Source organism: Taudactylus pleione, unplaced genomic scaffold (assembly GCF_031769625.1).
Source record: "Taudactylus pleione unplaced genomic scaffold, aTauple2 ptg000120l, whole genome shotgun sequence".
Classification (NCBI taxonomy): Eukaryota; Metazoa; Chordata; class Amphibia; order Anura; family Myobatrachidae; genus Taudactylus; species Taudactylus pleione.
The window spans coordinates 16115188-16141500 of record NW_028284522.1 but is presented as its reverse complement, the minus strand read 5'-3'; the positions used below and the strand labels follow the sequence as shown (position 1 = coordinate 16141500).

Genomic DNA, 26313 nt, shown 5'->3' with positions numbered 1-26313 from the left:
TATCAAATCTAAAATGTTAAGAACTTGTAATAAGGATAATTTACTTTGTTTAACAGAAAATTCACCAGTCGCTAGTGATATATGTAATAAATTCTTAATTACCATAAAGTGCATTTCTTACAAATGTCTTTAGATCGTAAATTCTTACAAGTAGGGCCATATTCCCTCATATGCTTTTCCCTCCTTCATTTATACCATCATCTCCTCCCCATTACTAACAAAGGCACCAAACACTTGGGTTCAGTCAGCGCCGTAACATGGCTGATTAGCGCCCTGTGCTGGCCATACCCCCTGAGCACATAACATCATGCGGCCAGCACCGGTAAGAACAGCACTACCTGGAGCATCCTCAGGATGCTCCGGAGGCTCTCTATGCTACAGTCTGCATTTCTGGAGCATCCAAAGCACACTCTGGGAGGGACTGCAGCAGTAATTCTGGCTGCTGGGTGCCATTCTAGGCACCCTGTTAGGCAGATGAAGGTGCAATGGGGCAGCGATGGTGACCCCCACAGGGCTCTGTTCTCTGTACGGCGGCACCATGTCGGAAGTCAAAGTACTGACAGCAGCATCCCAACAGTCAGTATCCCGACCCAACTAGGTAAGTACCCTAACCCTCCCCCTCCCGCAGCCTAACTCTAACCCTCACCCCTGCAGCCTAACCCTCCCCCTGCAGCCCAACCCTAACCCAGTATTCTGACTGCCAGCATCCCGACTGCCGGGATGCAACCTACATCCCGCTCACACGCCCCTGGGTTCAAGCAGTGCTACTTTTGTGGGTATTATCACTGCATGGAAATAAAGGATATTATTATTATTATTATTATTATTATTAATAATAATAATAATAATAATAATCATTATAATTATAAGTCTTATAAGGAACTTGAAATCCTTATTTTTGTATCCAAAATAAAAGAGGTGAAACATTTGTCACTAGGTGGCACTCTTGCTTCATCGGGAACAACTCAATCCTTTGTGGAAAGTCCCAGGACACTGTTTAAATCATTGTTCAGCTTGCAGCTCGCCACATGAAAGTAGGAAGGACTTTAAATTGCCACTTTCTGCACCGCAAACACTGTTAACAACCAAATTCATTAACAGAGCCATCCATTTTTCACTGACAATTGCACTGTGCTTGCAGAGCTGCCTGGAGTCATGCATATTGGTTCTTTCATGGAGATTATTCCTTAAATACTTCCAGCACATTGTACTAGGGAAATAATCACACTGCAACATTTTTACATTTTAATCTAAATGAAGCAATAGCTCTTCCCCGGAAATTCTGCATTACAGTATGCAAACAGGGCAATGGGTTATAGATTTCAGCAGCAATATTGGCTAAATAATCAGCCAATGACCCTCTGGTCAATACCAGCTTTGGTATTGCTCATTAATATTGCCTATATTGCATGTTAATACAGCAGCACTCTCTAAAGACCTACTGGAAGTGACTGAGAATGTAAAATCACTCTCTACACTACATGTAAATCTGTCATATTGTAATAGTCTCTGCAAATTATATAGACAGGTTCCCATTTATTTTATGGTCCTGAAAGATACATTTACATGAACAGGCACAAAATGATCTTCAAAACGTCATTTCCACACACTTGTTATTGTCTTAGACCATGATTGATTATAGATGTAGTACAAGTTCCAGCATTTCCTGTCAGATTTTGATAGGCAGGTTATACTGGGACTTGTAGTTCAACATTTTTGAGGGTGTTGCAGACTATCACTATGCTATATGGAGATAATGAGATTGCCAATTCCTATATATGCCAGTACCCCAGCCCACATGGTACTGCTCTGCAAATCGTCAGCGTTTTCTGCATTGCCTTCCTGTAGCTTGTACAGATGCAGGGAAAGTTATTTATTACAGAAGTCTGTTCACCGATAGAAAAATACATTGTATGTGGACCCAGTATCACACCTCAGCCAGCAGCTTCTGTACAGCCATGGATCCAAAAGGCAAATCCAAATTTAAATAACAAGTTAATTAAATGTGTGTTTATTAGGTAGGTTATAGCTTTATCATACTTTTAACAATAAAATAATTACATGTACTTTACACAAACAGATGTGAATCATCCCTCTTTTTGTTTTTATAGGCATTTAATTTAAATTACCTTAATTACTTCATCCACTTTTGCAATTTTAATAAGAGAGGTGAACTGTTTTCCTGTTTCCACAGAATCCTAATTATAGTGCTGCAAACTGGGCATCTCCTAGTCCAATGGTGACGAGACTGACCGAAACTTTTTGAATGATTATTGGATGCAGAAATGCCCTTATTCCAGACTAGACTACCTATAATATATCCCTAGTGAAGGTGGAGTTTGTGATTCAGACAGATCTATAATAATAATAATAATAATAATAATAATAATAATAATAATAATAATAATAATAATATTCTTCTTTCACTCTCCTAACAGGAAGATCTGGCCTTTAAAACATTTTTATTCTCACAAGCAGGTAGTTGTATAACTGTTGCTTGTAGTAGTTGTTTATGGTAGTAGTTGTATTATAATATTTTTACTTAAATTGTGCTTTTCACTAAAGGCACTTGTAGACCTGTTTTCTTCTTCAGCTGTGAGCAGAATTTGTTTGAAAACAAACCAAAAACAAGCGCCCCTCTAATAGGAAATAAAGGCAGCTATATATCTGTCCTCCGTATGGCACCGATTTCTGGGATTTGCAAGAGAAATGACAGTGAAGAGTTAACGTTCTCGATGGTGCATTGCATTCTCCTTCCTAGATGACACAGACTGAGATCCGAGGGGGATTATAATTTAATAGCAAAATGATTGCTCTCAGCAATGGCAGATCTGATGCCACAGAGGAGGGAAGGCAGGGGCAGGAACCCAGAGGTCAGCAGCAGCAGGCTGAGTGATAATATAGATTGGGGAGTGGGGGGCAGAATGAAGCAGCAGGCTGAGTAATAGAACAGATTGGTGGGTACAGTGCAGCAGCAGGCTGAGTAATAGTACAGATTGGGTGGTAGAATGCAGAAGCAGGCTGAGTCATAGGGATTGGGTGGTAGAATGCAGTAGAAGGCTGAGTAATAGTAGAGATTGGGTGGTAGAATGCAGTAGCAGGCTGAGTAATAGTACAGATTGGGTGGTAGAATGCAGTAGAAGGCTGAGTAATAGTAGAGATTGGGTGGTAGAATGCAGTAGCAGGCTGAGTAATAGTACAGATTGGGTGGTAGAATGCAGCAGCAGGCTGAGTAATAGAGATTGGGTGGTAGAATGCAGTAGCAGGCTGAGTAATAGAGGTTGTATGGTAGAATGCAATACTTGGCTGAGTAATAGTACAGATTGGGCGGTAGAATGTGGTATGATCAGCTGATTAGACAAGGTAAATTATGCATGTTTATGCAGAGAAGGAGAAATTACAGTACTTGTGTAATATGCTTATGGCAAACCATGGAGAAGGATATATATATATATATATATATATATATCTATATCTATATATATATATCTATATTTATATATATATATATATATATATATCTATATCTATATATATATATATAGATATATATATATAGAGAGATATATATATATATATATATATATATCTATATATCTATATCTATATCTATATCTATCTATCTATATATATATATATATATATATATATATATATATATATATATATATATATATATATATATATATATATCAGTACTGGGAACTTTCTACAGCGTGATGCAAATACTATTTATCTAACATGGCCCTGTTCCGGGTTTCTACACAGTAACAAAAAACTGATGCTGATTGCACTGTAACAATATTCCAATATGCACTGAGTCCTGCAATGGTCACACAGTTATATATCCAGAGGTCTCTGGGTTAAGGAGAAACAGAGCTGTCACACAGTCACACGTCTCTTTGAGCAGATCTCTCTCTCTCGGGCCAGTCCAGGTAAGTGGGGCGTGGCGTCGTCACCACTCCCACAAACCCCGCCTCCGTCGCCCTGTGATTGGTGTGTGGGTGGCTGAGTGACGGGGAGAAGGAGCGCTGAGGCTCCGCCTCCCTGGCAATGTCTTGCAGCTGCACTGAAACTTCAGGCATTGATTCCACTGGGATAGTGACTAGTGCGGGGACCCGGAGCCGGCATAGTGCGGGCAGCAGTCACCATCCTCATCCTAACACCGCTACCCCCTACAGCGGCCGCCATGGCCGGGATTGTACATTGCATTGTGTCCTCTCTGCTCTTTGGGGTCTGTGCAGCAGTCACAGGATCCAGGATTTACCCGGCCAGCGAAGGTAAGGCTCGGACCCTGCTGCTCCAGTCCTGCTTGGAATCTCATGGCTGTGGGTTGTTTAGCTCCTCTGGTCCGGGGGCTGGATAGGTGACCCCGGCTTCTGACATGCACCAAAGGTGGATCTATGGATGGTTTTACAGGATTGAGCTACGAAAGTTTCTTCCTGGACCCGTCCCTCTGCAGAGGACGCTTTATTGCTGGCTACCTGGGGATGGAAACGAAGTTGGATGTCGCTCCGGATACTTCTGCATGTAGTCACGACGGTGCCCTGGCAGCGCTGCCCGGTGTATAGGATAGTGCCCGGTGCACTGGCAGCGCTGCCCGGAGTGTAGTATGGAGCCTGGTGCTCTGGCAGCGCTGCCCAGTGTATAGAATGGAGCTCAAGTTGCCCTGGCAGTGCTGCCTGGAGTGTAGGATAGTGCCCGGTGTATAGGATGGTGCCCTGGCAGCGCTGCCTGGTGTATATGATGACCCTGGATAGTGCTATGTGTATGGGGAGTGCAGGCAGGTAACAGGCTGTGTTTATACACCGGGGAGCACTGCTGAGCCCTTCTACATACTGTGGCAACTTTGACCCATGGCTCTCATTTCTATTTCATCTTCCTTATTAGCCTATACAACAACTGCGCTGGAACATTAACAGCAGTCACTGCGTGATGCGACTCTGCGCCTGTATGAGAGACAGAGATCTATACAGCGCTGTGTACACGTATCTGCGCCTGTATGAGAGACAGAGATCTATATAGAGCTGTGTACACGGTATCTGCGCCTGTCTCTCTGCCGGGAGCGGCGCTCACTGCTGCCCTGGTACCTCTTACCTATATGGCTATAGCCGTCTGTGCCATCTTCACTGGAGAGACATTTTTGTATTCTATCTATCTATCTATCTATCTATCTATCTATCTATCTATCTATGGCGTGTGTATGTGATTCTAATATATTATAAGGATGCATAGTCTTATTGCAGACTTTTTATGCACCCACTACACTATGTACCCGGTATATCTGCATTTGTGTATGTAATGGATGCAGTGAGTGTAGATGCTGAGCTGTTACTGCCTCTCTGTGCGTTGATTCAGATGTGTACATTTATGTCTCTGACATAAAGTTCCCCTAGACGCTCAGTATTACACACACAGAGAAGGAGTTATGCGGTTTGGATGCTGATCACGTCCTTCTCCCTCTCTCCCCTTATTCCGTTTTGTATAATTTGAACCCTATTGTTCTCTTTGTATCTCCAGTCTACCTTATAAGAACCTAGATGGATGTAGATTGTGGCGCTATAGTCTGGGTTCTGGGAAGGTTTTCCTTGGAATAAAGAGAAATTGGGAATTGGTACAATATTCAGTATAGTGGAATAATGTCACCCAGGAGTTTCATCGTTATCCTCCAGAAGTCAGTGAGGTCACTTATCACATATAAAAGACCCACATTCTGCAAACACAGATTTGTTAACTAGTATAAAATATAAATAAAATAAATGTGTGTTATTTAAAAGTATTCAAAAAAGAACAATAATACCTTTATCTATCTATTTATCTATCTAATCTATCTATCTCAATGATGAATATTAAATAAAAGGAACAGGCATGGTACAATATTGGATGTAGCAGTGTATTACTGCAGCCGTAGGGATGACTGATGGAATGTGAATATATTCTATGTACTACCATATGGTAAATTGCAATTGAGTTTTCCTGCAATGTTCTATTACAAGTGAGATTGTTAACCAGGAGAGTTAGTTAAGCTCCCTTTACTTGATGGTTAGCGAGGCTCCCTGCTGTTACTGCAGGGGTGTGCATACAAGTGACATAACATGATGGATTCAAAAGAGTGCACAAATGCATTGTGTATGGTGTACAGATCAACACCAGTAGTTGGCTAACATGTCTGCATATATTTGTATACTAATGTTTGACAATGTTCGGAATTCATAACACTGTCGAATAGGACAGTATATGTGATTTAGACTTGTATGTTGATTTGAGCAATGCATATTATAGCATGAGTGATACAGGATTTGCTATATACAGTTCTATCTAGCATTCCAAGATGGGGCACATAGACTATGGTGTAGCATTCCCCATACATGTCACTCACAGGTATACACGCTCTTCTCTTTTCAGTTACCCTCTTGGATTCCAGGTCTGTACAAGGAGAACTTGGCTGGATAGCCAGTCCTTTAGAAGGAGGGGTAAGTTCTTGATTTTGCACAATTAGGAGACTGTAATGGGATGATTGGCTCTTTATGCCGATTCAGAGAGGCTCATTTTTGGTTGATTGTGCGGAGTGGCTTATTACCTCTACAGTTCCCCCTATCAGTTACCTTTTGTGGGGCTGAAACTCTATATTTTAGCGAGGTAACCATCACTGACTGACTAATGACTAGAAAGGAAAAAAAAATTAGTTTTTGTCCTTTTGTAAAAATAAGGTAGTATTTAAATGCTTACCTGAAATCCGAAACATTATACAGTGGCTAGGGGATGGTAATTTGTAAGGTATTTAGAATAGAACTGTGGGAAATAAGTGAATATTTGATGTCACCATATTTTTGGGGTGGATTAGGGAGCGCTAATAATCTGTTGTTGCTGAATTCTTCATTTTAAATTCAGCAATATAACTCTCTAAATACATAAAGGATCTAATACTTTGTTAGGCGCAATTTGCAGAATTATCTGGTGAAAGATATCTCTTCAAATCTAAGCCCGGTATTTAATCTTTGTATCATTGAACAGGACAAAATGTAATAATGATAAGTAACTACAGTAACGTGGTATTTTAAGAGCTCCTACACTGTGTAAAGGACACAAGAAGACTGGGACGTACTCTTTTCTTTCATATATATGTCATAACAATGGGATATATTTATTATGTACAAATATTGTCATTGTTTGATGTTAGAATTACACATGAGCATTGCCAAAATATGACAGAGAAGAATGAATTACTCTATATGTAAATACCGATATAAGGATTTCGCTGCAATAACAGGAAAGACTTTAGGTAGATCAGAATTGCATTATTGTAAAGTAACAATTTGCTTATGAACAATAGGAGACACTAAAGTACCTCATCTCACTCCGAACGTGCATTGTTCTTCCCAGTGGTGCATACATTACCTGGCACAGGCGAGAATGGAAAACAGACTCATAAAGGACTCGGTGGTGCATATCACTGCAATAGGCCTATTGCATATTAGAAAACATCTTACAGAACTAAGGGACAAAACAATAACAGACTTCAGTGTCAGAACTGCTCACCCATTGATTCTGAGCTCATCTGTAGGCTAGTGGATGTATATATTGTAGGCTTCTAGCAGATATCAGCAGCATATAATTCAGATGGCTGTCAGGAAAGCTGACAGTATATATTCTGTAGCTTATATTTGCCCCTTGATTGTAGCTATAGAATGATAGTGTACATCACATTTTTGTGGCTTATGGGGTGTTTTATGCAGACACAGCTTGCCCTACAGCCTGTCCTACCCGAATGCACAAGAGACAACACATTAGGGAGAAGGTAAATGTCCAATTGGAGGTAGCTCAGTGTGACCTTCAGGAACATGATATGATACATGGCAAAATTGGTTCACGTATGATGCAGTATGAATATAATGGTGATGATTTTTGCAGAAGCAAATATGTGCAGTAAACCATAGCAACCAATCGGTAAAAAGCTTTAAATGGCCCAGTGCACGGTGGAATAACGATAGCAAATGTCTTTATAGGTTGCTATGGGCTACAGCAGTTTTTAATTACTTTAGTACATTTTATTATATTTCTTTTTGTATGAATAAAGTGACCATCATTTTATAGAAACAAAAAAATCTCCAGATCTATTTTGTATTTAAATTCTATGTTTATTTGCTTCATGGGAAAAACTGTGTTTTATGCATTTTTCCATACATTGTTTTTTAATTCTATGCAGGTATTAGTCCAATTTAAATGACTTATAACAGCATTTTTTAGGCGAGCGTTTGTATGTCCCAAATGTCTGTTACCTAAGATATATATATATATATATATATATATATATATATATATATATATAACCGTCCAAGAGTTGGAGAATTTATTGCTGTAAAGCTGTTTGCAATAGACATATAAGTTTGACATTGAATTATAAGTTGACATAATATTAATGTCTTGTGTTATTGGTAATATCTAGACTGTCAGGGCTGCAGTCATACTTAAGTGATGCTGATTTCTGTTGCCACTTTGCTGTCTCCCTGCGGACGTGACAGTTTTCTGCAAACCCTACATACGTGTGCAGGCTATTTTTATACTTCTAGTGAAAAATTTAATAGTACACAGTCAGTCAGAAAAATCCTCAGTTGGTAGCACTGGCTTGTGTTCATCAGGTTCTCCTATTAGAGATGCAAAGTGATTTTTGCTGAAGTTATGCTGCTGTGAATAAAATATATTTTAGCTAATAGAAGGGTGGACAGCCTGCAATGATATTTCATTGATTTGGTGTCTGCAAATTTTAGGATGCATAGTTTAATTCTCCTGTACTAGTATTGCAGGTTGGGTGTTAATAGAAGACTCTGAGTTGGTTAATATGAACATATGACATTTATAGAATTTAGTCGATTACCTTTGGCATGTCTCATCCACTTGGTGGCCAACAGGAGGCGCTAGAAAATAATTTTATTAGATGAGTTAATATCTGTTTTTGTCGTGAGTTATTATGCTTAGGGAATATAACAGAGGTAGTTGTTCAATTGTGCTCGGACAGTGCCTTGTTTTATGACAATTGCTAAGGGACTGGTGTGAATGGCCAAATATTCTCTCTGTAAAGCGCTGCGGAATATGTGTGCGCTATATAAATAACTGGTAATAATAACTGGTAAAATGCTGCTCTGTAACTGAATGCTAGTCTTCATTTATTTCAGTAGCACCGAATTTCCCATTTCAGCCTAACACTGATTATTGCTACTTAATGGTTATTCTGACAAGCCCAGGCCTTCTTAAGAAAACACCATTCTGAAGCCTGTCCCGTGCACTATAGGCATTATGTGACCTGTATAGGACTGTGTTGAGTCAAGTATAGGATTTTAGTGATACTAATATGGCTAAAATGTTAATGATTCATTTCATTGCAGTGGGAAGAGGTAAGCATTATGGATGAAAAGAACACTCCTATTAGAACCTATCAAGTCTGCAATGTAATGGAATCAAGCCAGAACAACTGGTTAAGGACTGACTGGATCCCACGAAGTGGGGCGCAAAGGGTATATGTTGAGATTAAATTCACTCTAAGGGACTGTAACAGCTTGCCCGGAGTGATGGGCACATGCAAGGAGACATTCAATCTGTACTACTATGAATCCAACAATGACAAAGAACGTTACATACGTGAAACCCAGTTTGTTAAAATTGACACAATCGCAGCTGATGAGAGTTTCACACAGGTAGACATTGGAGACCGAATTATGAAGCTCAACACTGAGGTCAGAGATGTAGGGCCACTCAGCAAGAAGGGTTTCTACTTGGCGTTTCAGGATGTGGGCGCTTGTATTGCTCTTGTGTCTGTTCGGGTTTTCTATAAGAAGTGTCCACTGACTGTCCGAAACCTGGCTCAGTTCCCTGACACCATTACAGGATCTGATACCTCTTCGTTGGTGGAAGTTCGAGGTTCTTGCGTCAATAACTCAGAGGAGAAAGATGTGCCTAAGATGTACTGCGGAGCTGATGGCGAGTGGTTGGTTCCGATCGGGAACTGTCTGTGTAATGCTGGATACGAAGAGCGCAATGGGGGGTGTCAAGGTAAGAATACCAAGTATATGTTTCCATATGGTATGAAGTTGTGTAATTGAATCTGCCATAAGATGAATACAACAAGCCATTAATTACCAGATCCCTTGAGAGGGCTGTTGACAGAAGGGTTGCACACATAAGGCCAAGAGGTCCAGGTGGCAGGGCTGGCACAGGGGGTAACTTGAACAAATGGCATGGCAGAAGGCAGGGAGACATATTCAAATACTGGCTCTGTACAGATGACTATGAATTAACCATACTCATATGCACTAAGGAAAAAACAAAGCAAGATGCTCTAGGTCCTATTTATCACTTTGGACACATCATTATAATGACTATGATACCCCTCTCTTAGGAACAGGCACAGTATTACACTTATTATCCAATGCATTAAACAATTCTGTTTCTCGTACCCATGACACTGATGGCTTTACTGATTAATGACAATGATTTTAAGTATCTGATCTAGAACATCACCATAGACCACTAGCTCCGCAATAATTGAGATTATGTGATCAGTATTTGATTTACTGATTTCCATACTAATGTAGGCAACCTGCACATATGTGTAGAAAAATGACAAACACATACAACTAAAAAGAAGAGTGGTACATACTGACTTTGACATCAACATGAGCGTGCAAGTATTTGACGTTTTGTGTTGAGCACAGTAGCAGCCTGTGTGTGAGACACCTGAAAGAGGCCTTGTCTTCTGTTCAATGTAATATGTATCTTGGCTCCAGGGTTACCGTAGACCAGAGTCTAGACTCTTACACAAGGGCTTATTTTATGGCAACGTATTGGACCTGGGAGAGAACAATCTATTTTCTTCTTGTTCCCTGTAGGAAAGGAGGATGCAGTCTGTGGCACACTAATTGGCAGAGATCACTGGTAGTGGTAGTTGTCACTAGAGACAGACCTAACTATGGCTTGTGGTGTTAGGGAAAAAAAAAGTCTAACACAGAGATAAATCCTACTTTTGGCAAATATAATGTCTGGCTAATACTATGGTGCTTTCTAAGAAGCAACAGGTTGCCCGTGATCCGTTTAATTGAAAGGACTGTGCTTTGCTTTTATGTCTTGCCACTCTTTTGTGGCCCAGAGCACCATAATCCCTGGACAGGTCTTTCAGCAAATTACTTAGGGTTCAGCTCCTCTGTGAAGCATTTATGGCACCATTCTCAAATTGATCTGTGCTGCAAAACCCTTTGTTAGATGATGTTCTGTAGAATCTGCTGATTAAGAAGAGCTAATTAGTAGCCTTATGAATAAAATAGACCAGACACACATCTCTAGATGGAGAGAGTAATTTCACACTTACGCTCCTTGGTAGCAACCAATGTAGAAAAATAAAGATGATTATGTCAGGAGGGACTGCTTATAACAGCAATTGTGTTAGTTTCTTTCTCTTTTTTTTGGTTGGCCTCTAGTATTAGTCTTTTTTTTTATTAATAAAGTGCCTACAAGTGCGCTGAGTTCCTAATGATTTATTCACTTTTTTTTTTTTTTACTAGAGATTTGTTGTTGAAATGTTGTCTCAAGGGACCAGCATCTGGCTCACCATTTGGTTGGCCATGCTTTATGTTTCTCCTAACTTGTACACTCCTTCTTGTCAGGGCCACTCTGCTTGATATTAAATTATTTGCATTCATGGAATCTCTTGGGATTCCATCTTCAGTGTCCAGGTTGGTCTTAGATCTTATAAAGATAAAGGCCATGGGCAAAGATTTGGTGAAAATGAATTGTCCCAGTGAAAGGATAAGAAAGATACACCAGTCTAGAGGTTGTGACCCCTGCTAGCAGGTTGTTCCTCGATTGTCCACAGGAGGTTGGACCCAAGCAGACTGAACACAAGGAGGAGGTCCTGGGGTCATTTAATCCCTCATCTATCTTCCTCCTGTCATTCCATAGACACAGCCAAAGATTGATTAAGATCTTCAGTTTGACAAAGGCCTGCTGGGTCTCAGTGGACAAGGGTCAGGGCCAGGGAATCTCAAACCTGAAGGCCTTTGAAAGTCACTCTGTTGGCATAGGGGCTCAAGCAATACATAAGCAAGCTACCTTGGCCACAATGATCTAATTGGAAAGCTATCCTTTTGTGTTGTGTATTACCACAAGCCATACATATTAATAATATGAACAAAATGCATATAGAATACATAACTGACATTAACGTGCAGAAATTCATGTGTATGTATGTACGTGTGTGTGTGTATATATATATATATATTTGATGATAAGTGATGTCTTCATTTATGATTGGTGCTTAGTAGGGATGAGCGGGTTCGGTTCCCTGAGAACCGAACCCACCCGAACTTCGGGGATCCGGGGCGATCCGAGCCCAAGCTCGGATCTCCCTGTCTGCCCCGGATCCCTCTCCCGAGGCAAAACCTCGAGATCTGCTGTCGGATCTCGAGGTTTTGCCTCGAGCGGCCATTTAAAAAAAAATGCATTTGCCTTTAATGGGCAAAGTGCTGATTGGCTGACAGAGCCGTCTGTCACGGCTCTCAGCCAATCAGCATTATGGTGCTCATTTGCATGTAGCACGGACTCGTGAGATCCGTGCTACATGCATCTGTGTGATTGACAGTGACACAGAGCACAGATGGGTCAGTGAGACCCGTCTGTGCTGCTGTGTATTTCAATGACACAGATGCACGCACGGACCAGGAGATCCGTGCTACTTGCATCTGTGTCATTGACACAGAGCACTAACGGGTCCGTGAGACCCGTCTGTGCTGCTGTGGTAAATAAAAAAAAAAAAACCTGTGTAAAAAGAGAAAAAAATGGCGTGCCCCCCCCCCAAAAAAAGAGCAACCAGCCCCGGGCATTAGTGACCCAGTGCTGGGTGTGCTTAAATACAGGGGACAAACGACATAGGGGTCCCCTGTACTTAAACACAACCAGCACCGGGCTAGTCAGAACCAGAGCTGGTTGCCAAAATACGGGGGACAAACGACGTAGGGGTCCCCCGTATTCTGCGCAACCAGCTCTGGGCTCTGATCCGGTCCTGGTTCTGGAAATACAGGGGAAAAAAATGAGTAGGGTTCCCCTGTATGTTCCAGAACCAGCACTGGACTTTTTCTAGCGGGGGGCTGATGCCACAGCCAGGGGAGCCCTTTCACCGGGCCCCCCAGCCGCAGCATCAGCCCTGACCGCTAGTCAGCCCAGGCCGGGGATCCCTGGAGAGCTGGGGACCCCCCCAATAAAGGGGTCACCCTCTCCAGGGCACCCCAGGCCCAGGCTGATAGCCCGGGGCTATCCCCGCCACCCCTGGTGGCGGTGGGTGGCGGGTTGATTGTGTGGTGTGGTGTAAATAAAGAATATCAAACATTGTCTTTACAAGTAGAACTGCAAGTCCCAGCAAGCCTGCCCCGCATGCTGGTACTTGGAGAACCACAAGTACCAGCATGCAGGGCATTAAGGGCCCACTAGTACCTGTAGTTCACCTGTAAAAAAATGTTTAAAAAAAACACAGGACACACACACCGTGACAGTATAAGTTTATTAAACATACATACACACACACACACACACACACATGTACACATACTCACCTATGTAACCCTGTAGCATCGGTCCACTTGTCCGGTAAAGTATCCATAGGGGACCTGTGAAAAAAAACATACTCACCATCTCCTATGCGAGGTTCTGTCCTCTTCGTTCCAAAGTAGGCATCCCCGGACTTGGCAAAAAAAAAAAAACGAAAACGCGATCCACGAACTTAGTACCGTTCTATAGAACGGTACTTCCCGAATGAGAGCTTAGCGGCGGGGTATCACCATGGAAACCCCGCTGCTAAGCGTTCATTGGCTGAGAGAGGCCATCTCCCGTCTCTCTCAGCCAATGAACGGCTCCCTCCATTGTAGTCAATGCTGGGAGCCGCAAGGTTATTAAAGTTTACCCTGCGGTTCCCACCATTGACTACAATGGAGGGAGCCGTTCATTGGCTGAGAGACGGGAGATGACCTCTCTCAGCCAATGAACGCTTAGCAGCGGGGTTTCCATGGTGATACCCCGCCGCTAAGCTCTCATTCGGGAAGTACCGTTCTATAGAACGGTACTAAGTTCGTGGATCGCGTTTTCGTTTTTTTTTTTTGCCAAGTCCGGGGATGCCTACTTTGGAACGAAGAGGACAGAACCTCGCATAGGAGATGGTGAGTATGTTTTTTTTCACAGGTCCCCTATGGATACTTTACCGGACAAGTGGACCGATGCTACAGGTTACATAGGTGAGTATGTGTACATGTGTGTGTGTGTATGTATGTTTAATAAACTTATACTGTCACGGTGTGTGTGTCCTGTGTTTTTTTAAACATTTTTTTTACAGGTGAACTACAGGTACTAGTGGGCCCTTAATGCCCTGCATGCTGGTACTTGTGGTTCTCCAAGTACCAGCATGCGGGGCAGGCTAGCTGGGACTTGCAGTTCTACTTGTAAAGACAATGTTTGATATTCTTTATTTACACCACACCACACAATCAACCCGCCACCCACCGCCACCAGGGGTGGCGGGGATAGCCCCGGGCTATCAGCCTGGGCCTGGGGTGCCCTGGAGAGGGTGACCCCTTTATTGGGGGGGTCCCCAGCTCTCCAGGGATCCCCGGCCTGGGCTGACTAGCGGTCAGGGTTGATGCTGCGGCTGGGGGGCCCGGTGAAAGGGCTCCCCTGGCTGTGGCATCAGCCCCCCGCTAGAAAAAGTCCAGTGCTGGTTCTGGAACATACAGGGGAACCCTACTCATTTTTTGTCCCCTATATTTCCAGAACCAGGACCGGATCAGAGCCCAGAGCTGGTTGCGCAGAATACAGGGGACCCCTACGTCGTTTGTCCCCCGTATTTTGGCAACCAGCGCTGGTTCTGACTAGCCCGGTGCTGGTTGTGCTTAAGTACAGGGGACCCCTACGTCATTTGTCCCCTGTATTTAAGCACACCCAGCACTGGGTTACTAATGCCCGGGGCTGGTTGCTCTTTTTTGGGGGGGTGCACGCCATTTTTTTCTTTTTTTACACAGGTTTTTTTTTTTTTTTTTACCACAGCAGCACAGACGGGTCTCACGGACCTGTCATTGCTCTGTGCCAATCACACAGATGCATGTAGCACGGATCTCCCGGGTTCGTGCTACATGCAAATGGGCACCATAACGCTGATTGGCTTCCTGTCTGCCACTGCAGTGCCACTCCTAGATGGGCCACGTGTTTGTGCCGCCCCCTTGTGTCGCTTAGCATAGTCATCCAGCTTCCTCGGTACAACCTTTTGGCCTAAAAACAATATTGTGAGGTGTGAGGTGTTCAGAATAGAGTGGAAATGAGTGGAAATTAATGTTATTGGGGTTATTAATAGCGTAGGAACAAAAAAAGGCCCATTTATGTGATTTTAGCGTTTTTTTTTTATTTTTTAAGAAAAAATCCAGATCCAAAACACAAAACCCAGAACCCAAAACACGGAAGGGTGGTTTTGGCAAAACCAATCCAGATCCAAAACACGAAGAAAGATCCAGATCCAAAACCAAAACACAAAACACGAAAAGTGTCCGGTGCACACCCCTAGTGCTTAGTGATGTCATGTATAAATGTCAAGTGAAGTCAGAGTATTACTTGATGTAAGGATCACTTAATAGAAGCATATTGTTTTATTCTAAACTGGAACTTAATGTACCTCCAGTTGTAAAATAGATTTTAGAGGCTACAGGGGGTTTGCGAATGAAATACTCTAACTTTGTGGTTATTGAAGTCCTCATTTCACTTCTAATATACTTTTACTTTAAGGAAGCGTGTCCACTAATTAATGTGTTTAAAATAGTTATTAGAAAAATAAACTATGCTGTCTGAGTACTTTATAACTGGGATTCCTGTTTTTCAGTGTTTACTTTGGGTGGAACTCGGCATTTAGTATTGCACATTTCAGGGTTATTTTAAAATTCCAGAGCTAATGACCTAAATGTTACATAATAAAATGAAAGTCCATATACTTAGATGCCAATATTTATTTTTTTATTTTCAGGAAAGACAGGAGAGGGCACCAGGGATAAAATCCCAGGAGGGGGAACAGTGTGCAAGACGAGATAATAAATGTTCTCAGGGTAGAGGGAACCAGATAAGGGGTGAATGTGTCATGAGAAAGGGGGCATAGAGCCAGGAGAAAGAGACCAGATGATGGGACAATGTGACAGGGTAAGAGGGCAGGGTGCCAGGAGAGGGGACATAGTGCTAGGGAAGACAAGACGGGTCCCAGAAGAGAAGAAGCCAGATGATAGGACAAGATGTCAGGGTAAAGGGCAGGGTGCCAGGAGAGGCAACACAGTGCCAGGGAAGGCAGGAAGAGACCCTGGAGAGAAGGAAGCAGATGATGGTTTAGTGTGTCAGGGTAAAGGGGGCAGAGTTCCTGGAGAGGGGACGTAGTACCAGAGAAGAGAGGAAGGGAGAAAGGGAATCAGTGAGAGAGTGTTTGGGGAGAGAGTGTGCCAGTGGAGAGGGGACTGGGTTCCAGGAGAGGGGATGTAGTGTTAAAGAAGAGAGGGGAGGCTCCATGGAGAGATGGAAACAGATGAAGGAAGAGTATGTCAGGGGAAAGGGGACAGATCCTAAAAGAAGGGATATAGTGTTAGGGAAGATAGCAAAGGAGAGAGGGAATTAATGTGCCAGGAAAGCAGGGGTCACCTCGAATAGACAAGACACTCAGTGTCATGAAGGTTCTGTAGAAACTTTAGCATCATAATGAAATTGATTACTATTCAATGAATAGACCCTAATGAAATTACTCCTGGTTATGTATGCTCTTAAATAACAAAATGTAGTCTACAGTATATGAGTAGCCAACTGACCCCTGCCTTGTACACAACTTCAAATGAGCAGCAGGTAAACAATATTCAAATTTCCAAACAGTAATTTGCATAACTACATACACACACCATGAATATTCACGAATGTCATCTCCCCACGCTCTATGCTGCCTGGGAAACCGTGTCTGCTCATTGCTAGGATGTATCTCCACACGCTTCCCACTCTCCCACTCTCTGCGGCCTAGAGAATGAAGATTCTCAGCTGTCTATGGCGCTACTCCTATTCTTCCATTGCATGACATGGACTTACCATTTGCATATTATGTATGATTCTTTGTGCATAATACACATTACCCCCTCCTACCACACCACTGCTTAACACAAACATTTCACAAAGGCGTTTCGGCCCAAACCTCTTTCTGTACTTTATTGAAGGCCTATCAGTTTGTGATCAAATGCAAATATATTCCATTCAGCCATATCTTTTATTGTTTTGCAAGTTCAAGACGATGTAGAGTGAGGAAGCGAAGGTTTGTCTTTATCTCCATCTTCCACCTCCTGAGATTTATTTCAATGGAGCCTCCCCAGTGGTGCCCTCTTTATAAATATAAATATATATATATATATTTTACAGATCAGCTAGCCTTTGGTAGGGAGGATTGTGTGCTGGAAAGAGGGAGGTTTGTGGGGGTTTTATTTATTCACTTTTTAATAAGAGGCTAACTGCAGGATAAACAGTAATTAGGACGCCAAACAGACTCACTAAGCTGATCTAAGTTTTTTATTCCTACCAGCATGAAGTCCTGGCTGTTAGTTGCAGAGCAGTTCATTGGTAGAAGTATGGGCAGAAAAAGGGTTGATGCATCTGTGCCACAAGGGGACTCTATGTTCTGTAACTTTAAATTGTTTGATAGTGCAGTCATGGTCTAAATAACAGCATGATAATGCTCCATCAAGATCTAACTTTTTAATTTTGCTTACATAACTTTCACAACTGTTAAGCTTATAGTCAAAGTATTTTATTAGGTATTTATTAACACATATACATATTTTGTAGAGTTATTAGCACAAGGGCCTCATAGGCCTTGAATATGTATGTGTGATCATTGTAGTGAGGGATAGCAGAACCCCTGGGCTATGTTTCTCATATCAACATAGCCTGTTTAACAAAAGCTAATGCAGCAACATAAATCATCTGAGTTTATGTACACACTAACATTAAAATTCTGCATAAGATGTGCTAATGAAAGCTAGTCGCATACAAACGGATGTGAAAGTAAAAGTCATTGTATCACTTGAGACAGTAATATATGTAATTGCATGATTCAGTCTGTCATTGAGCTAGAAAATGGACATTAATTGCAATGAAAAAGCATTGTAAACTAATTGAGATGCGATTAACAAGCACTATCACGTCACATGACTTGAACCAGGTAACAATTTAGGACCTGGTGTAGAGTTATGGGGAGATCGGGCATATGCGCTCCTGCATTGCGTGCACAGAATAAAACGCTGAGGTCTATGCCTCTTTCTGTACGCCCGGCCCCTATCGGGGGAGGGGTGGGTGGAGGCGGGGATCAGGACGATTGCTCCTGTAACACGCACTCCTTCATATTCAGGCAGGCGTGTCCTTATTGCTCTCCTCCCTGGGACTGAGCTCTCAGTGTCAATCGCCCCCAATCGCCCCTTGCATTCGCCACTGGAATTGTGACAAGGAGGCGCCCGGACAGCCCACTTCACTTTGTAGTGGGCGGCTGTGAGGGGGTTTTGGGAGACTTTTCTGGGCATCCAGGAGAGACACTCAAGACAAGGGAGTTTCCCGAACGTTCTGGGAAATAAAGACAAGTATGATGCACCAGCCCTATACTAATTATAAAAGGTAAGTCTGGAAACAGGTGTATATATAATTACGTCTAGCTCTGAACAGCCTGACGTTCCGTTGACACATCCTCACTTTGCCTATGATAGAACACCCAGCTACAGCCTAAAATGCTTCACAAACTCAGTGTTATTAATATTTGTGTTTTAACATGCAACAAAAAAACACATTGCAAACAAGTGTAAGTAGCATTATAGATTTGAATTTTTATATAGTGCATCATTCTTCTAGTGAGTAAATCATGAGTACCCTTAGCAATAGAAGTACCACCATTATATTTATCTTCATTTCCACAGTTCCACTGCTCGTGGAAACAAATATCATCTATTACCAGCTGCTATTCAACTTTAGAAATAAAATGGGCATTTTTTACGTTTTTGGGAAAAATAATAATGATATTTAGTGTATACAAACGTGATTTAGTCATATGTACCCTAACTAGATAGTATATAGTACAGTAGACACAAAACTGCGATTTTCCTGCAATCTACTCTACTAACTTGGTGGCTTTGTTTCCACTTGCATCATAAGCAGCGTATACCTGATTATAGCAAGGCGGACACACATTATCAGAACAGTGTTACAGCGCTGTAGATTGGGTGGTGCTGCTAGCCTAATGATTATACCAAGGCTGACACACATTATCAGAACAGTGTTACTGCGCTGCGGATTGGGTGGTGCTGCTAGCCTAATGATTATACCAAGGCGGACACACATTATCAGAACAGTGTTACTGCGCTGTAGATTGGGTGGTGCTGCTAGCCTAATGATTATACCAAGGCAGACACACGTTATTAGAACAGTGTTACTGCTGTGTAGATTGGGTGGTGCTGCTAGCCTAATGATTATACCAAGGCGGACACACGTTATTAGAACAGTGTTACTGCGCTGTGGATTAGGTGGTGCTGCTAGCCTAATGATTATACCAAGGCGGACACACGTTATTAGAACAGTGTTACTGCGCTGTGGATTGGGTGGTGCTGCTAGCCTAATGATTATACCAAGGCGGACACACATTATCAGAACAGTGTTACTGCGCTGTAGATTGGGTGGTGCTGCTAGCCTAATGATTATACCAAGGCTGACACACATTATCAGAACAGTGTTACTGCGCTGTAGATTGGGTGGTGCTGCTAGCCTAATGATTATACCAAGGCGGACACACATTATCAGAACAGTGTTACTGCGCTGTAGATTGGGTGGTGCTGCTAGCCTAATGATTATACCAAGGCTGACACACATTATCAGAACAGTGTTACTGCGCTGTGGATTAGGTGCTGCTGCTAGCCTAATGATTATACCAAGGCTGACACACATTATCAGAACAATGTTACTGCGCTGTAGATTGGGTGGTGCTGCTAGCCTAATGAATTTTCCAACAGGTTAAAAAAATCTAGACTAGCGTAATGTCCAGAAATCATAAAAGAGGAATTATGTTACCAGCTTTCAGCAGTTTTGCTTTGTGGCTGCTTTAGAAGGGATTTTCCAGTTTCCCGTGGGTGCCCCCCAGACTAGTCCGCCCCTCCTCATACAATTTGCTTCCCGTTGAAGTCTACCCCGAGCCCAAGTGGAGTAGGAAAAAAAAATATATAAACAAAATAACAGACTTTATGGACTATTGAAACCCCTTCTCCTTTTTGGAGAGTGCCAGCAACGGACCAAAACAAGAGCAGAACCATTGCAAATAAATTAGCATGTCAATGCTTCCCCTGAATCAATACTCTGACTGTTTTCCTCTGCCTATTTTTTTAATCATCCCATCTGCTTTCTGTTTCTTGGCTCTCTCGTCTCTTTGCCGTGCCACCTTCACCCCTTCTGCAGATTTTTGGCATTGGATCCTGGAAGAAATGGTCCAGATGATCCATTCGCTTGGAAAGAGGATGTTTTTTTTTATTCCCCTCCAAGTTTCCCAAGAAGCAAAGACCTAGTGAGTAACCAAGGGGCATTTCAGCATAAATATTTTCTGCCCTTGTGTATACAACTTGGAAATGTAAGTATCTGGCGATGAAAGGGTTATGTGTTATCCCCAGTATGGTTTGCTGCATTTCTGTGAATCGCTTTTAGGAACCGATAGGGTTGTAATTTATGTCTTACTAGACCCCAAGGGGCTGATTCCGAGTCAGGCTGCTCTCTGTGCATGAATGTCAACGGCGAGTTTTGATTACAGCGCATGCGCAGATGCAAATGTACGCATATTGGCATATGTCTGTCTGACGGAAATCAGCCGGATCTTTTCGTGAAAGTGGCCGTCTTGGGGTTGGTAACAATGCAAAAGCACAGATGCCCTGACTTGTGGGCATGTCAGGGCTGTGTGTCAGAAGCTCTGTGCGAGTCGTGTGTACGATGTGGGGAACCCTGTTTCTGGCAGAGCTCTTGCACCTAGAATGGGGCTGGTGTAAGTGCAGGTGCTAATGGTGGCGGTTGCAGCAGCTGGGATACAATCACTGGGCAGCACAGGTTTCCGCTTGCAGATGCACCAACCCCTACGGATTCTCACATCGGATGAGCAAGAAAATTGGTCTTCCATGCCTGCCCCCTGGTTGGGTATGGGATACCACGCTCGGGATCCCGGCAGTCAGAATCCTGATGCTGGCATCCTGACAGGCTTAAAGTACCGACAACGGCCGGTAAATACCCTAACCGTCCCTCCATGCACCCTAAACTTACCCCCCCCCTCCGATGCCCAAATCTAACCCTCCCTCCCTAGTGCCAAAACCTCCCCCCCCCAGTACCTAACCCTAGCCCTTCCCCTAGCCCCACTTCTTGTCAGGGTGCGAGCGGTTGGGATGCTGGCAGCGGGATTCTGACTGGTGTTGGGATTCCGGTGCTGGCATTATGAGTGCCGGTAGCCCGACAGCCGGCATTTCAACTACTTCCCTTGCCCACAACTACAGCCACTTTGTGAGCAACTCATCAGTCCCAAAATAATCTATTTAAGGGTGACAATTTTAAGTGCTAGTAAAGCTTATAATCTCATTTGTAGCCTTATTTTTTCCAGCATTAAGTTGAGAGCAATAAAACACATCCGGTTGTGTACCTCCAGTTTCCTTCTGAGGAATGTTCTGTATAGTCAGGAGCCATAGCCACTCTATCTAGTATTATGTGGGGTGTCCGGTGATTCACAGCCTAGAATCCTGGGTGGAGGGCAGAACAGAAGGGTGGACCTGTGCTGCGCCACCTTTGATGCTGAACTAAGCTTGTTTTGTTGAACCTTTCTGTGCTCTCATTCTGTAAGCTAAGTACGTGGTTTGTGTTGTAGAAAAAACAAAAGCTACTCCCTTCCTCTGTGTTTGTGTTGCTCTTCCTATTACTGCTACTTGCTGATAAGCGTTCCTTGCTGTTTTCCACCTTTCAACTCCCCAAGGTAGCGCTAGTCATTTCTTGCATATCTGCTTGCATGTTAAAGATGATCATGGGAACAAAATGCTAGGTTAGAAAGAATGCAGCATTTGTTCTGCAATGATTAGTATCAGTATCGGCCATGCACAAACAGACTCCTATGAATTTGCACAGTGTGAATGCTAAAAACAGCACGCATACAACATGCGTGTGAGCTAACAGTACTGCAAACAGACTGTTATGGCATTTCGGAATTAAATATACAGATTTTTTTCACTTTTCTTCTACCCAAATGTACATGCCTTTGTGCTTTTCTCTTTGGTGTCTGGTTGCAGTAAACAAAATCCCCCCCCCCCCCCATCCCAAGTGCAAAGTGTCTGATTCTCAGCTGTTGATGTGTTTTATAAACAGAACACCACAACATTCTAACTCCTCCCACTTCCCCACTCTGCCTGCCACTGCACAGGTGGGGGCAATTACAGCGTAGAATAGGCAATTTCCTGTTCATTGCTGTCTGATTGATAGATTCTTTTGTTTCTGCTGAATCTAAATAACTTAAAATAAATTTTACATAATAGGTAACATTTTCATCTACATAAGAAATTATATACTATGTTAATTCAGGGGTGTAGGCGATATTCTTTAGGATACACAGAAGTACAAATGTTTATTGTGATTGAAATGAGTGAGATGCATTCTGGTGTCACACTGCAGGACAGCCACAGCTCTTAGGAAGGAAGCTATATGAGCTTCAGCATGGACATGCCTGATGTCCAGTTTGCATTGGAATACCTGAATATTTGAGCTCTGACACAGATCTGATCTCTAGGAATGGGAGTGTTAGTGACAAATATATTGGGCAGTGAAATAGTTGCTTATTTAAAACAATAAATCAATAAGAAAAGACAAATTGCTAGAAAGAAATACATTATGGAGCCAATGGGAAGGCCAAGCCTTCATAATAATACGCAGAAAACCTGTTTTCCAATCTCAGTCCCCCATCATTGTTTCTTTCGCATTTGTGGTAGTTTTTGATGCCCATTAATCATATCACGTATAGGTAGGGAACCTTACCCGGCTGTTGTGTAGAGGACATGTCACCAGGCCGGTGAATGGTATTTACTTTGTTGTGATAGACAGTGTTAAGCGGTGCTGTTGGATGTTCCGGGTTTGCGTTGATCTCTGAATTGTGTTGTAGTTCATTGCACCTCATACTGGGGCAGCACAGATGGTGTAATGGTAGCATTACTGCCTCACAGCACTGAGGTCATGGGTTCAATTGCCACCATGGCCCTACCTGTGTGGAGTTTGTATATTCTCCCTGTGCTTGCGTGGGTTTCCTCCGGGTACTCCGGTTTCCTCCCACACTCCAAAAATATATTGGTAGGTTAATTATTTCCCAACACAAATTAACCCTAGTGTGTATGTGTGTGTGCATGTGATAGGGAATATAGATTGTAAGCTCCACTGAGGCAGGGACTGATGTGAGTGGCCAAAATATTCTCTGTAAAGCGCTGCGGAATATGTGTGCGCTATATAAATAACTGGTAATAAATAATCTTAGGACCCCCACGGGAGATCTGGGAGGGGACGTCTAAGGGGCAAGTGCTGTGATTGCCAGCATCACACCTAGGGGGAGCAGGGTCCACTTATCGGTGATGATTTGATTTGCAGTGAATTATATCATCGCCAGGGAGTTGGCTGGATTCAGGAGGCTGGTCTGCTCTCCCAGGAGTCTTGGTGGAGATTCTGCCTAAATGTATGAGTCTGCCTGAGTTCCGGGACAGTAGGTAAGTACACAGCACATAGTGCTTTGATATTAGACAGCTTTCCTTTACTAGAATAAAATTTGTAGATACAATGGGCGAGATGTATCATGCATTGAATATTGTATGTGATACATCCCACCACTCATCGCATGCATAACGGCATTTATTACGCCATGTGAATAAATACGAATAAAAATGCAAAGGACAGCTCTTCCGATAAACTGTCCTTTTTGTTTTAAGGACTTCCAGGTATTTCACCTGGGAGTCCTACTGCACATATGCCGGCTGTGCATGTGCAAGCTACTGGGAGGTCAGAAGGGAGAGGAATCTTTCAGATCCCTCTCAAGGGAATTGTGTGGAAAGGTGACTGTAGGCTTCTATAGGCAACACCATCTATAGGAGTGTGTTGCCTCGTGGGCACAGCCTCCAGAAAGTTTTGCATTCTGGAGCTTGGTGCATACTGGCACATTGCAGCCCCATAGAATCCTATGGGGACTGCAGTGATGGTGAGTCGCAGCGGAGATCGGAGACATCCACTGCACACCACTTTAATGCATGTGGGGATTGCGACAAACCTCCAATAGAAGCAGTTTTCGGAGGTTTGACTGTATTTTTAGGGTTAATACATCCTGCGCAAAGACAGAAAGCTATTGAGATTCACAGAAGCGCTTACGAAAAGAAATAAAATGTAAAAAAAATAAAAACATTTCTTGGGCAAATATTTGTTTTATCACATATTATTTTAAAGATGGAATTATCCTTCAAGAGGGGATTGTGAAGACATCACATGCGTTTAACTATTCATTGGCCTCATTGTGTAATATGGCATCTGATGCCGAGGATTGGAGCTGGTCGCTGATGTCCTTGGAGAGATTGCAACATGAAATCCTCCCAGGGTTCGCTGGCCCCTTGTAACACGCCTGAGAAACTGCTGCCTCATTATCTGCTTGGCTGTGCAAAGGTTGATTTATAAGACACCCAACACTGAAGGGGACACTGAGGTCGTTAATAACGCAGTGAATGGAGCGATAACATCTCCTAGCCTCTCTGCACATAAGAGATGAGCTTGCAAGGATTCAGCCATTCACCTACTGTATGTGCTGTCCTGGCAGGAGAGGAAATCCCTTTCCAAGCACCACTATATACTGCACTGACAGGAGAGCAATCCATGCTGATGCTGGAGTCCCTCATATCTTAATGTACTATGAGATGTATAATCAATACTTAGCAGTGTCAGCTAAAATGACTGCGTGTTCAGATGTACAGTGCAGCACCAGATGAGTTTTCACAGTGTCTAATTTTTTTTATGCTGAATATGATCCACATTCATTTAGGGAAGTCGCATTAAACATAAGGGGCCTCATTCATAGTTGCCCACAGGGTTGGCCACAGTTGCGGTTGCAGTGCGTGCCCATAAATGATTGAGGACTCACAGTTGGATACCTCTATATATCCGCTGGCAAAAGTAGCCCTCATCATTTGCATTTGCACCAGCCGTATACCTGGTGCAAGAGATGCGTCTGATAGCAGACAAACCTCAGCATACGCACAACTCTACATATTGCGCCTAAAGGCCCATGACTTGCCATCAGAACATTTATTCCATGTTGGATTGCCCAGTTGCTTACTGGTTACACCAACCACAAGTGGAGATGCGGCTGAAGTATGTACAACTCTAAATTGCCCGTAAATGTGCAAAGTTGTGGATGCTTGGCTACGAGCATATGCAGTGCGATAATATAAAGATCATCCGCAAAATGGATTTGTGTGCTGCACCAAGATCAGGGACGGACTTGGACTGTAGAACAGCCTCTGCACGGAAAAGGGGCGTGGCCACACATCATGCGGGCATGGCCACACATCATGGGGGCATGGCACGAGTCATGGGGGCGTGGCCTTGCAGCACATCGCCGTCTCTCTGCCTGCTGCGAGCAGAGTGTCGGAAGGCGGAGCTGCTCAGCCAGGCTTTCGGGGATTTGCCAGATGGCCAGTCCGCACCTGACCAAGATAATTTCAGATTCACAGAATATTTTTTTCAATGAAATATGTGGATCAAGTGACTCAATGAAAGTAGAACGTCCGTGGATACAGCATCATACAATATATCACGTGTTAACTGTGCGTTAGTACTTTTCCTGTCCACTATATCTAGGAAATATTGAACCAGTCATATGTCTCTTAGATGACATTAGTCATGTTGTATGACCTAACTTTAATAAGTGGTTTTGGTGCATTAATCCAGTGCTTCTCAAATCCAGTCCTCAGGTTAGACTAAGCGCAGGTACACATCATGCAATATTTTGGATAATAAATTGTTCTGACATGGATCGGAATGATATATCGTCCATATTGCTCTGTGTGTACCCTCATGTACTTCGTAAGAGACGTTATCCATCTGATGTGCTGCACATCAGATGGGACAACGTCGCTGACGATAACATGCAGGTGAATGCAGGATGGAATGCTATATCGCTCTGCCATCCCCCGGATTGTGCAGTGTGTACAGCCG

General features: G+C 43.0%; 1 protein-coding gene across 2 annotated transcripts in view; it reads left to right on the top strand.

Annotated features, from left to right (window-relative positions):
* Positions 1-4101: 4101 nt before the first annotated feature.
* EPHA4 (EPH receptor A4) overlaps positions 4102-26313 on the top strand; it is a 63376-nt gene continuing 41164 nt past the window's right edge. For both annotated transcript variants that reach the window (XM_088472070.1, XM_088472069.1), the window contains exons 1-3: positions 4102-4280; positions 6406-6473; positions 9384-10047. In XM_088472070.1, the coding sequence (XP_088328196.1) occupies positions 4190-4280; positions 6406-6473; positions 9384-10047 (823 nt within the window). In that variant the 5' untranslated portion in view covers positions 4102-4189. The remainder of the gene's footprint in view (positions 4281-6405; positions 6474-9383; positions 10048-26313) is intronic.